Source organism: Gymnogyps californianus, chromosome 17 (genome assembly GCF_018139145.2).
Source record: "Gymnogyps californianus isolate 813 chromosome 17, ASM1813914v2, whole genome shotgun sequence".
In the NCBI taxonomy this organism is placed as follows: Eukaryota; Metazoa; Chordata; class Aves; order Accipitriformes; family Cathartidae; genus Gymnogyps; species Gymnogyps californianus.
In genome coordinates, this window is record NC_059487.1 from 723,359 (window position 1) to 737,420 (window position 14,062).

At 41.1% G+C, this 14,062-nt stretch overlaps 1 protein-coding gene across 2 annotated transcripts in view; it reads left to right on the plus strand.

Annotated features, from left to right (window-relative positions):
• The window catches only part of RALGAPB (Ral GTPase activating protein non-catalytic subunit beta), a 68,878-nt gene that overhangs the window by 45,574 nt on the left and 9,242 nt on the right, over positions 1-14,062 (plus strand). For both annotated transcript variants that reach the window (XM_050907074.1, XM_050907075.1), the window contains exons 20-26: positions 2,121-2,227; positions 3,876-4,028; positions 4,673-4,882; positions 5,866-6,024; positions 8,876-9,041; positions 12,188-12,310; positions 13,155-13,291. In XM_050907074.1, coding sequence (XP_050763031.1) covers positions 2,121-2,227; positions 3,876-4,028; positions 4,673-4,882; positions 5,866-6,024; positions 8,876-9,041; positions 12,188-12,310; positions 13,155-13,291 — 1,055 coding nt within the window. The remainder of the gene's footprint in view (positions 1-2,120; positions 2,228-3,875; positions 4,029-4,672; positions 4,883-5,865; positions 6,025-8,875; positions 9,042-12,187; positions 12,311-13,154; positions 13,292-14,062) is intronic.

The following is a 14,062-nucleotide window of genomic DNA, read 5'->3' on the forward strand; positions in this document are numbered from 1 at the left end:
TCTGTATGGAGCCGCAAAACAAAGGCGCTTCATCAAGTCTCTCTCTGACATTTCAGGGGCTTACCTGTTCTGTGGGTGTGCGATTGAGCAGAGTGTTGTTCTGGGATGAAGTGGTGGGAGTAACTTTAATGCCACTGATAGTCAAACATGTACAAACCCATCCAAATCATTCATGCAGTTGTCTGTGTCATTCACCCAGTTAGATACTTGCAGCTGACTGCCATCTAAATTATTGCTGATGGACAAAAGCAATAGCATTATATTTTGAAAACATCCTTGTTCATAAAAGAATGAAATATAAAGAGTATAGGAGGCTTGATAGGGATAAGTGCTGAACAAATGGTTGATGTGACATCTTTATGCTTGCACAGTTGCTTTTGCTTGCTTTAAGTCTCATGTTACTAAGTGTGTCCTTGGGTGCCTTCAGCTCACTTGGTTTTAGTTGCTTAGGAGCTGTTACACCTTTCCCATGTACCATCCTGTTCTATCAATGACACCTACTGTGAAGAAGATCTATCGCAGGGTATTTGCTTTCACAGCTGAATCTAACTCGTTTCAGCCTCATATGCTTTGACCAACAAGAATTTATGTTAAAAAAAGTCTGGTATTAAATTACATGATGCTTTGAACTGAATAACTGATCCCCCTGTAAGTCTTCATGTATCATGGCATTACCTAACAGAATAGGTGAAAATTCTCTTATATACTACCTCAGTTTAAGACTAATGTATGTTAGATCTGCTGCCCTGCCACAGATATATTTTCCTCATCTATGGACAGGATGGAGTCTAGATGCTAGTCTTGAAGACAGCGATTGCACAGAACTCCATGAACTGGCTAAGAGGAGTTGTTATTTTGAGTTGTGGTCCAGAGTGCTCCAACCTCATTGAGAATCACTAAATAGACCTTGCAGAAAGCGCTGATGCTGGGAGCCATTGCCGCACGTCCGCCCACAGTCTGTGTTTGAGCAAGCGTGTTCCTGACTAGAATGGATTAGAGCACGCTAGAACAGCTGAGCAATTCTCATCCTTACTCTGCCTCTACTAAATGCATTACTGAGGAATCCTGTAAAGCTATTAGAATCTCAAATTAGATTATCTCTTCTTGCTGTGCATAACTTGCTTACAAATCCCCTTTGAATTACAAGATTAATTGCAGTAACGCACAAGTACGTCAAATCACTTTTGAGGCAGATCACTGAAGTGGATGATTGTGGGGAGCTGGTTTGGTTTGTCTATATGTGTGCTTATGTAGCTATGGTGCACCCTGTACTTCCCATGAAATACTGGGGAAGGAATATATATCTGCTGGTTACCTGATGGTGTCAATTTGTGGTTTACATGCGCAAAAGATAAATAGAAATAATTTTAAAAAGAAAAGCTGTAGAGGCATGATGTTCCCTCTTCCAAGGTGTCTAATATCAGTGGCTTTTTAAGTCTCAAGGAAGACTGAAATCCCTGCAATGTTAAAACCATCATTGTGCAAGTTGAAAGTCGCCTCAGGAATCTGCAGTCTAAACTCCTGCTCTAAACGAGGTCAATACTGAATTCAGACCAGAACAATGCAACCTGACATTGTCCAAGTAGGTCTTGAAAAACCTATCAGGTCAACTTCTCTGTGTCTCTATTCCTTGTGGTGGAAAACTTCCCATGATGTGAAGTCAGAATCTTCCCATGTCTTAGTTTGACCATTCTCTCTTGTCCTTCCACTGTTCTTATTGCTGGTATTTGTGTGGGACCTTTACAGAAGGTCATGGAAGTATCATGGAAACTGTGTCTCCATATGGTCATTTGTCTTACCTAAACCGGCAGTGGCTGTACAATCTTTTTCATTTCCTGGAGATAATTTGGAGAGCATGAATTTGGATAAAAGTTACTTTTAATGAAGAAACTGAGCCGGCAACTACTGAACAGACCACAAAGTAGACTAGTACTTCCCTGCTGCAGAGAGGAGGATTGCTTGCTACTCACCAGGAATTGTCTTGAGGGTCAGGGAGGAGTTAACCTTGAAAACAAAACCTCTGTCGTCATGCCTGCGTTTCTTTCTGGTTAAATTATTGCACAATGAACTGTTTGCAATTTATGATGATCTATTATTCTCTTAACTCATGTGCTTTGCAGATGACTCTTTTCCCTCTGTCACGGTTTTGATCCGTGGGACATCTGGAAGATTTGCATGGGCCCAGCAACTCTGTCTTTTACCAAGAGGAGCTAAAGCAAATCAAAAGGTCTCTATCAAAGCCCGTAAAGAAATGTTTAACTTAGAGATGTTCAGCAGAAATTCCACTAATGTGAGACAGCCCCACAGAGCTGGTGATTATACATTAAGGCTGAGCCACGGGGCCTTTAGCTGTAGGTAATGTGACACATCTCTGGTGACTCTTTACAACTTGTGATTAATATTAAATACACGCTGTGAAAGTGCTGTTGCCTTCTAGACTTGTTTAAGGGGAGGGGGCATTCTCCTGTTTTTTTCTGAAAGCATCTTCTGAGGTGATGGGGCAATGGACAGTGTATTTAGTGTGTAGGCATGAGTGTTGGTGCTGATTTTGGGATGTCAGGCAAAGCCTTTGCAGCAGAGGGAGCAAAGTCTGGAGGTGTAGAATGGGATGCTGCAGAGAGAATAGCCATTCAAGCTACGAAGCCCAGTGTTACAAAGATGGCAGTAAACCTGCTGTCAAAAAAAATTATCTAGATGAACTCTGGAACAGCTCTGGAGAGGAATAGTGGAGGAGAAGAGAAATACCCCAATCTCATTTTACAGTGAGATCTCTTATTGCAGTTGCCTAATCGAGCATGTCCTTCTGTTATCAAAATTTCTGTCTGTTTGTGAACTTCTCCAAATCTTTGAACTCTTCACATGCCCCTCGGTAAAATAAAGGAAGAAATAATGTAGCTGAAATGAGGGCCTGTCAGTCTCAGCTGTCACGTTCCCATTTAGATGAATCTGGTCTCCGCAAAGCAGCCTTCGGGAAGACCCTCCACGTGATGCCATGGGAGCTGTGCTGTCACTGAAGCTGAGCCATTTCGCTAACTAGTGTCAGTCCAAGTGTACTACCTCCCACACCAAAGGAGAAGTCATGTCCTGGCTGCTGACCTCCTTACCAGTTTTAAGCGAACTTTTCCAACTGAAAGGCATTCTGTAACTTTAATGTTAACAGTTTTGCCCTTTTGAAGCGTAATTGGTAGTAAATAAATTTATAAAGCAGCACTCAAGATGTAATTAAAGGTCTTGCTTGCTTGGACCTTATGCACCTGCTAACCTGCACCTAGATCTTTTGTTGCTTTCATTGGTAACTTCAAGTTTTGAATTACATAATAACAGTTTAGAACATAATGTAGTAACAATATCAAAATCGCATTACCATACCTTGTGCAAGCCCTTTTGATACTCTGGCAGTGCATCTCACTCCTGACCCACAGCATTGCTGCTGTTCTCTTCCAGACTTCTCAGCTTGACTTGCTGTGATCATCATAGCGGGCAGGGTTAAAATGGAGGCTTCTCAAACAGTTGGTAGCTTTTGCTCAATACAGTTAGAATGGGCTGAAAATGAGATGTTGCCATGTAAGCTTGCCACTTTTATTGGGTTTTGCAGCTGCTTAGAGGTTAGATGGTAAGCAGGGTTCCTAGGTTCCAGGAATGCAGCCACCAAAATGGGCAGAACTGTGTCTCTCTCTTAAAATTTAAAGCCACATTTTTAATACAAGTCTATTAGTTTAAAGTACTTACTGAATGTTTTGTAATGATACCTCTCACTAATGGATTAGTGTACTTCTGATGGTGAGGGGGGAGGGAACATTTTCCATCTATTATAATAAAGTATTGTGCAGTGGTATGATGCCTTGAATGTAAAAACTGTCCCCCTTTTTTGTCAGACTTTTGTACCAGAACCTCGACCAGCTCCTAAAAATGATGTTGGATTGAAATACAGTGTGAAGCACCGCCCTTTTCCTGAAGAAGTGGACAAGATCCCATTTGTGAAAGCTGACTTGAGCATTCCTGATTTACATGAAATTGTGAATAAGGAAGTAAGTAACTCTTAGTCTCTGACTTAATTTTGTTCTTGGTTTTTTTGTCTGTTCATGAATCCTACACGAATGTTTTACTGTAAATAGTTTTACTCTTTAGCTTGACTAATTTGATATTAATGGAATAATGTCCTCTGCAAACTAATGAAATCTGTGCACTTCTCCAGGAAGATGACAATGCCTTGGATGTGTTTTTTGGGAGACACTGCTCAACATGTTTTATTACAGATCCTAATATCCTGGTATTGCTAGGAAGCAATGACTTGCATTTTGTTGCTGCTTCTGAGGAAATGGAAGGGGCTTTTTTGAGGCTTCCTGGGGGAATAGGGGGGGTATGTGTCTCAAAAATATTTTAAAGTTTCACAGTGCCAAATGTGTTCTAGTTTCTGTTCACTTAAAAGGGAGAAGCTGTAGCTGATACTGGATACATAAATTTCCAACAGCTTTCCCATGCAAACAGGGTGTTTAGACTTCACTTTGTAACATTGCAAGGTCTTGTTGATAGTGCTTCAGTAAACATCCTGGTGGTGGAGTTGCAGCTGCTGCTGTACCTGTGACTTACAGCTTTCCTAAATGATGGAGCTGTTTTCTTAGTAGATCTTAGTGATCTTGGTAGAATCAGCATTTCACGCGGTGTTTTTCAGCTCGAAGAGCGACACGAGAAGCTGAGGAATGGCATGGCCCAGCAGATTATTTTTGAGACTTCCATAGATCAGAAGAGTGAAGAGGAGTGGCGGAAGAAGAGCTTTCCTGATCCTATCACGGAGTGTAAGCCCCCACCACCGGCACAGGAGTTCCAGACAGCACGCCTGTTCCTCTCTCACTTCGGGTTTCTCTCACTAGAGGCATTGAAGGTGACCTGATACTTCTTAGTGTTGTGCGAATGCCCTCAGTACCTGTATGGTCTGGCTTGGCAAAAGAAGAAAACTACGTTTTGTTAGTGGAAGATCTCTGTAATTCCAGCTACTGTTAAGCTGGAATCAAATAGAGGGATGGATTCCAGTCTGCCAGGATTGAGAGCAGGATTGTGGAAAGCCATGCCTCAAGTTGAACATGCTCTGAATAGGTGGCTGTATCTTTATTTTTGCAGTGGGTACATAAGCTGTCACATTCACATGTTCATACTTGAAATCATTCCCTCAGCTTTAATTCGGTTTTGGGGTGGTACTTTTAAGAGTTTCTGAAATACGACTGCCTTAGAAGTTCTGCTCCAGAGATGATTGTGTTGAAGTGTAAAACAATACTCCCAATATAAACACTTGGGAGTACATATAGGTTGTAAAGCTTTCTTTTTAAAGTTAAAATAACAACAGTTTATAGAGATGATCATATTCTTAATTTGAAGTTCTGCCTCTTACCTGTGGAGTCTCCCTTTTGTTGCATTTCCTTCCAGAAAACCATCAACAAAAGTAGACAATGGAGCTTTTGCAAAAATGATGTCTAAATGTGCTTAGTATTTTACGTATTATTGGTATATAAGTTAATAAATATGAAACTACGCATGACTGTATAGCTGTGATAGTGAAAGTATCTGCTGCTTTTGTTGCGGTAGCTAGCACTCTTTTTGAGCAAAATGTTATGTCCATTTTGCTGGCAAAATACCATTTTTATTTAATGAGGAGAGTAGAATGCAACAAACTGTCAAATTATTATGCTTGCTGTTACTTTTTTACAGTAACTGGATTATATTGCATCAGAAATTTCTGTATGATTTTGCTCTTAGGAGAAAAGGGAAATTGTCTTTTTATATTTTAATGGATTATTATTGAAGTCATAAAGACCTTTTCAGTTAGGAAAGATTTTTTTTTTAAGCTGTTGAACTCTGTCTATTGGCTAGGAACCAGCTAACAGTCGTCTACCTCCTCACCTGATTGCACTTGACTCTGCTCTTCCTGGGTTTTTTGATGACCTTGGCTACTTGGATTTACTACCATGTCGTCCTTTTGATACTGTTTTCATTTTCTACATGAAAGCAGGCCAGAAAACAAGCCAGGAGGTAAGTGAATGTGTAGAGTGCCAACTAGCCTATATTGTCTTGTTTCTAGTAATCCTCAAGTGAATAAAGCATCACTGCTAATGACTAGAGTGGAGTATCAGAACTGGGGGTTCTGGGCTTTGTGTGTGTTTACAGTGTGAGCTATAACAAGTCACTGCGTACTCTTTTTTGTCTGTAGGTTGAAGTACATTACCCCCATTTAGGATTGTTGTAACATCTTTTTAATATATATTTACATATATATAATATATATATTAAATATATATTTAAAATATTAATGGTATTTTTGTTGTCTATTCTGTCCTTATTGTCCTTGTTTGTGGAGTTCAAAGATTCATATCTGAAATGCATTTCAGATTTGTTGACTCAGCTTGCAGGGAAGGCTGCAGTTTGTTCCAGCAGTGTGCAATGTCCAGGTAGTCTGGTTTGATTCTAATGTTAAACACATGTTAAAGGAATGAAAATCTTTCTGCACGTAAGAAAGTATTATTGCTTTGTAAGTCTTTACATTATACTATTTACATTCAAATACGATTAGGTTAATCAGGTTAATTTGTGCAAATCTGAATCGTGACTTCCTTAGACTGTGACCTAGAAACTCACTGAGACAGCTTATGGGCTCGTTAGAAAAGGTTGCTTCTATAGTACCTTCTCCTCATTCCATTCATAATTCTCATAATAAAGAGTAGAAGTGTAGCTTCTATAATAAATTATTGTGCCATCTTCTCGTGTTACTGTGAATGTACGGTTGACAGAAAACACTGTAGCACCTTCTACTTCTGCATGGAATACACTAATTGTTGAAACCAGGATCGTGCTGTTTGTGAGTTTTCAAGTTGAAGTTCACAGTAGCCAGTACGCAGTCTTTCTGTCTCCAAAGTCAGCTACGAAACAAGATATACAAGGCTTGCCTTCCAGCTGAAACGTGCTTTTGCTGAGGTAGCAGAACGCTTTTTTCCCATCTGATGCTTATATGCTCATACGGATTTAGACAGATGAGATTACTTAGTCCTGCAGAACTTGCCAGTCTTTGGAAGCCCAATTAGCATGGGTTTTGCCACGTAGATTTAAGAAAATCTTGTATTTGGGAGATGCTGGACATATTTAGACACAGTATAAACATGCCACTCCTGCTTCAAGATCCCTGGACATTGTGCTGTGATTCCTAAGCCTTTCAGCTTGTGCAAAGTCACAGTGGCAGTCAAGTTAATAACATACTCGTCTATATGGACCTGAGCTCAGTGAGATACTGATACTGCTCCCATCTTTGAAAAGACCTGTGACTTATTTCTGTTGTGTTTCGTTTTCAATATTAACAGTCAAGAGAGGAGGAGATCAAAGCCAAGCTGTGACACGGTTTCTGCTTTGAGCAGAGCTGGCTGCCTGGTCCTACTCAGCCATCTCTGTGTGTGTGAGTTCATAGCCCTTCAGCTCAGGACCTCATTCTGTTCTGAGAGGTGACCCGCTGTCCTTTCACAAGGAGTGGTGTCAGCTATGTTTTATCTGATGCTGCACAGCCCAGAATAGTGGCATCTGGCCTGCTGGTTATTGCATTAGGCCCAAATATTTTTCTGTGATGGTAGGCTTTTACAGTTGAAGTGTCTCATGACATTTATTTATACAGGGTAATGAAACCGACTGCACACTTTTTACATCGTTATACTTCACATCATTAAATGTCCTTTGAAAATACGTCCTTGTCCTTGCTTTACTGTAAATTCTGTTTTTGAATGGGCTCAGATATAAAACCATATAGTTTTCTAAAGCCTGAGCTTGCCTGTTTTCTGAAATTGTCTTCTAAATTGCACTTATCTCAATTCATTCTGAAGCATAGCTATGACTTCAGTGTGCTTAGTAATGAGAATAATAGTAATATTTCAATGCAGTGTGTCTAGTCACTGCTGAATATTGTACGAGGCATTAGGATGGGGTGCCAGGACTGTGTGGATACGAGGAGCCTCCTGCCTGGAAGCTTTCCTTCCAGCGCCTGTCCCTGCAGTTTCTGCTCTGCTGGAGCCTGTGTCCCAGCGTACTGCCCCCGCACAAACCAAAATCAGACGCTCCTGCCACAAAACAATTTCTCACGTGGCCCAGAAAGGATGGGTGCGTTGCACAGCGTTGTCTGTTCCACAAATCCCAGTGGTTCTGGTAGACCAAATCACAAATCATCCGTGTCTCCCTGCGTGCTGTTTGGTGAAGGTCTCAACTTTCACTTGGTCACAATGGGATAAAAATTGCCTTTGGATGTGGAAACATCCCAGATCTTTATAAGAAGTAGGATTAAGGTTTAAAGTGAACAGTACAGTGTGACATTTGATTAAAGTGCATGCTCAATCCTGCTGAAAATTGTTTTGCAAAACCTGTTTCATAATTTAATGTGTGGTAAGGCCTGTCTTCTAAATCGCTGTATGTAATGTACAGGTGAGTAGTGATAAAATACCTTTCTCCTAAAATTTTACCTCGGTTTAGTAGTGAAAATTGTCCAGAAAATTCTCATGTTACATTTGGTGCTAATGCAGATTCTGCACTGAACAGTTCTGTGGTTTATCCCTGATGAGTGGATAAATCTCAAAATTGCCATTTCTAGCAGTTTGATTAACTATTTTGCAGGCTTTGGCAATGATGGCAGAAAGACAAGTTTATCGAATAGGACATTGTCAGGCAAGATGGGAGGATGCTGGGCAGCAGGGAGTAGTGTCCGTTTAGAAAGTCTGGGGTTCCAGGCTTGCTGAATAGCTATATTTGGGCAAAACCATGTTGGTGACACAAAATTTTAATTAAAAAAGTGGAGAGGAAGAGAGCTGCTTCCTGGAGTCTCCTGTACCTACCACGGTGCTGCTGGTTGTTTCAGATCCTGAAGAACATGGAGTCTTCCAGAATTGTTCAGCCACACTTCCTGGAGTTCTTGCTGTCTCTTGGCTGGTCCGTTGATGTGGGGAAGCACCCTGGGTGGACTGGCCATGTCTCAACAAGCTGGTCAATCAATAGCTGCAGTGATGAAGAGGGACCTGAACAAGGTAAGACACAGTAAATGGTGTAATGTTAAATTAAAATGTTTAGGCTCCTTTAGGAGACAATTAATGTAAAATTTCTTGCTCCTGGATACCTATCTGAGCACTTGCATATTTTTTTCAGATAAAGGCCGATGTTTACTAGAAAGGAATGTGTAAATATTAGATTAAGCTTCAAGTCAAAGTGAGCAAAACTGATGTCTGTATGTTGTTGGGAGGAAGTAGCCTCAGCAAGAAATACCTCTGTGCTATATTTTTAGCAGACTTGATGAGTCTTTAATATATTATCCAAAACCAGTATTCAGGTGAAATCAGATACAGATTGTGCTGCATATTCGCAAATAGACTTGAAATACTGTGCGATTTTTGGTGTTCTGTAAGTAGATTAAAATGTGATGTTGATTAATAAGTTAGCCTTGTAATCATGCTTGGTAGGAAGTAATGAAAACAAACTGCTGTTTGTAGGTCATGGTGGTTGGAGCCCACACACAGCTCTTCTGTCCTGCTTAATTTACTCTGCTTTTTTCCACTAGAGCAACTCCTCTGGGCTTGTCATATACTACCCTCTCCCCATTCTGTCAACCAAAATGATCCTCAAGATAGTGAATTGCTGTCCCAGGGTGGTGAACTGGATGTGGGGTTAGTTTCTGTCTTGAACAACTTCATCAGATTACCTGGGATTCTGATAGTGTCTGGGTTGGTTTCAGTGTGGTTCATGGTCACTACTCCAAGGGCCAGACCTTTTCTTGGTGATCTTCGGAGCCTCAGCCTTCTGCTGTGGGCCACACAAAGGCATTGAACAGGCTGGTCCAGCTTGTTCTACGTCTTTGATCTGGCATTTGTATCAGGTACGACACCATTACTGCTGCAGTTGCTTAACCAGCCCTCTTGCTCTGCTTTCCCTTCACTGTGCCTTAGAAACGCTCTTCACCTGTAACTGTGGTCAACTAAAGGCTTCTCTATTCATTTGTAGAATAAAACTACAAATGATAGAAGGCTTGAAGTGTTGGGGAGAGGTTAAGAGAACAGAGGCACGGCTTTCTCTGAACAAGTCAGGAGAAGTTACAAAATGGCCAGGTCTTGGTTTACTTTTCCTTTGAGGACAGGGTCAGACTGTGCTTTACTCGGAGGCAGAGCCCTCTCCCTTCCCTTTGCGGTTGGCTTTGTCAGTATGGCTGTGCAGAAAGCCGTGCCCTGAATTAGTGAGGTAACCTGTTTTGATGTGGGCTTTTTAACTTGGATTTTTTTCAGCCATTTGGATTAGATCACAGACCACCAAATAGTTGAATTAATTCAACAAATTGGAGGAAGAAGGAATAGAAAAAGTATTCAGGGATGGGAGGGAGGGAGGGTGGGCTAATTCTAATCTGGTTCTGCTGTTGGAAAAATCCATGAGTGGAGTCATACCTTTAGTAAGCAATGGCTAAAAAACTGAAACGGTAGATTTAAAGTAGACTTGGACCAACTTGTGAAGATTGCTTGCTTTGTTTTCTCCTCCAATCTTTGCTGTGACTAAAGCTATTTATTTTGTTAAATGCATTTTCTCTTTGTAGATGGCTCTGATGATTAAAAACCCATTCAGGAGTCTAGCATCCTGGCTTGTATCAGAAATAGTGTGGCCACCAGTGCCTGTACTCAGCACTGGTGAGGCTGCACCCCGAATACTGTGTTCAGTTTTGGGCCCCTCACTGCAAGAAAGACATTGAGGTGCTGGAGCATTGTCCAGAGAAGAGCAACAAAGCTGGTGAAGGGTCTGGAGAACAAGTCCTGTGAGGAGCGGCTGAGGGAACTGGGGTTGTTTAGCCTGGAGAAAAGGAGGCTGAGGGGAGATCTTATTGCTGATCTGAAAGGAGGTTGTAGCGAGGTGGGGGTTGGTCTCTTCTCCCAAGTAACAAGTGATAGGATGAGAGGAAACAGCCTCAAGTTGCACCAGGGGAGGTTTAGATTGGATATTAGGAAAAATTTCTTCAGCGAAAGGCTTATCAAGCATTGGAACAGGCTGCCCAGGGAAGTGGTGGAGTCACCATCCCTGGAGGTATTTAGAAGATGTGTAGATGTGGCACTTCGGGATGTGGTTTAGTGGTAGAATTGGCAGTGCTAGGTTTACGGTTGGACTCGATGATCTTAAAGGTCTTTTCCAACCTAAATGATTCTATGATTCTAGAATAGCTTCCAGTGAGACATGATTAAAATAAATTCACGGGCCTATGCTTTGGTTTTTCCCTGCACGCCCCCAAAAGCGAAGCATTTCTTAAACAATTGGGTTCAGGTTGTGGTGCAGCTCCATGAGAGCTATGGACTGGAGGTGCAGGAACGCTTCCCTGATGATGAAGCATGGCTCGGAGGCTCCTGCATGCCTCTGGCCACCTCTCTGTCAGCGTGCTGAATTTCCCTGCTCCATTGGTTTTGCTGAGGCAGCCATCCCAGGAACCCTGCTGTAAACTGGATCAGAGAAATAATTCAGCTTGAAGTCCTTGCTAGTCTTTCTGGAGGCGGTGTGGGGAAGAAAAGGGGGGGGTGGGGGGGATTGTAATTTACTTACAGCATGGCTCCACCAAAGAATTGTTTTCTCTCTGTACTGTGAAGGCCTGATGTACTGGCCAGCTGTGATGAGGCAATAAATGGGGGCTGAGAACGAGGGGCTTTCTTGCATTGGATTTGATTCAAGAGAGCCTTTTTCTAACTCTCCTTGGCAGAAGAAAAGACATAGAGGAGAGTCTGTACAAGCTGGCTTGAATTCTAGAATAGTATCAGACTGAAGTTATAAATGTTAGAATCCTTTGGAAATTTAATGAGTGAATGATGTCTGTTAGAGAGAATGGTTAGAAATAGCTACTAGATGAATTCTTGTGGCAGACGTGCTTACTAGACTAATCAATCCAAGGGAAATAGAGTATGCAGTACAGTGGAAATATGTTCGAAATAAATCCTCTCCCAACCAAAAATGCCATTTCCTTCAAGATAATAAAAATTTTTTTCTGAGAATGGTTGTTAGCCATGAGATTTGACTGTGAAATCTTCTCATTTTAAAATGAGATTTGCGTGATTTCTTCTCCTTGATTACACCTTGTATTTGAAGGTCTTCTCCTGAGGCAGTGTATAAAGAGGTAGAGCTCCCTTTTGACTAAACTTTCCTTTTATGTCCATTTCAGATGATCTGATTATTTCAGAAGATGTTGGGGCAAGTATCTTCAATGGGCAGAAGAAGGTGCTGTATTATGCGGATGCCCTGACAGAAATAGCTTTTGTTGTCCCGTCACCAGTGGAGTCCCTAAGTAAGATCACTTTGTACATGCTGTTGACAAAAACCAAAACGATGTTTTTTGTTAAAGAGCTTTTTTCAGAAGCAGAACCTAAATAAGCTAACTAGTAGTGTGTCTAGCAAGATCCTTGTCAGAAAGGTCCTGATGTTTAAATTACAACACCCTAATCCTTAGACTCCTTCCTAAGGTAGTATCTGTTCTGTGCCCCTTTTTCTCAGTCTAAGCCTCAATATATGTCTAGATTTGCACAGCAGCATTGCTGTTACCCTGGGTGCATTAGGTTGGACGTATGGTTCACCGTCAACTGGTGGTGCATTTTTTTTTTTTCTCCTGTCTTGATGACATGCTCCTGCAGCACATGGAGGAGGATGTGCACAACTGCTATGTAGGTGAGCAACAGCTTTCATGACATCTTTTGCACACTAAAACCAGGGTGCAAAAGTTCCCTGGAATAAAAGGGCTGTGAGGAAATGATAGCCATAGGAAGGAGGAGACTGTATTCCATAGGAAATGGATGGGACACTTCTAAATCCATAGGGAATGCTTTAATTGCAGTCTGTGTCTGGAATAACTAGCAGTTGTCCACTGATGAATCCTCTTCCTGCTTTTGAGTGACCGTAAATCTATGTACGTTTAGTTTCGAAAACCTTACAAGCGTTTTTAGTTTCGAAAACCTTACAAGCGTTTTTAGTTTCGAAAACCTTACAAGCGTTTTTAGTTTCGAAAACCTTACAAGCGTTTTTAGTTTCGAAAACCTTACAAGCGTTTTTAGTTTCGAAAACCTTACATATGATGACAGCTTAAGTTTTTTGGCAGAAGAAAAGACAAAACTCACCTTTCTTCTTCTGGCTTACAGCTGATTCACTGGAAAGCAATGTCTCTGACCAAGAAAGTGACTCCAACATGGATCTACTACCAGGAATATTGAAGCAGCAGTCTCTGACACTTGAACTCTTCCCCAATCATACAGACAATCTTAATCCCTCCCAGCGGGTAAGGCAAAACTTACATTGAAAAATGGCACTTTTGGGGGGGTTTTTTTTGTTTGGTTGGTTTTGGTTTGGGTTTTGTTTTGTTTTTTTTTTTTTGCAAGAAGCACACTGGCAATGCTACAACATTTTTTGATAGTATGTGATTTGGTTTCCTAGCATTCGGAGCTACTTGTTCCTAGCCGTTAATCCTTAACATCTGCTTTGGTACTGCCAGAATTTGCACCTGCGGTAGGAAATTGCAAGATTACATTAATTAAATATGAAACTTAAACATGCTAAGTAGTAATACTCTGCATACTGAAATCTTGAAATGCATGCAGGAAAAAGTATATGCAGTATTTACAAAGTAATTCAGACTCGAATCCATGCTTGGAAATTTAGGATGGATAGACATGAACACTTTTCATACCTACCCAGTTCAAAACACTATGTGTCAGTTGTGTCTGAAGTATCAGATGTGAAGTTGCTTTTGTATGGTAGCAAAGTAGAAAACCACGAACTGCTGTAACAGTTAGCAAAGGATTTAAAACTGCTTATTTCTTGTATGGAATTCATTTCCAAATGTATATTTAGGTACTGATTTAAGATCTTTGAGAACATTAAGAAAAACTTGAACCAGTTTTAAGATTGAATATATTAATTTATGTTGAATATAAATATTGTGGAGACCCAGATTACTGTTTTCTCAGTGGGTAGTTCCGCCGCAGCTGCCCCATCTCCATAGTTGGCAGAGGTTGTACCTGTCTGAGATCTGACAGACTGAGGAGCAGCT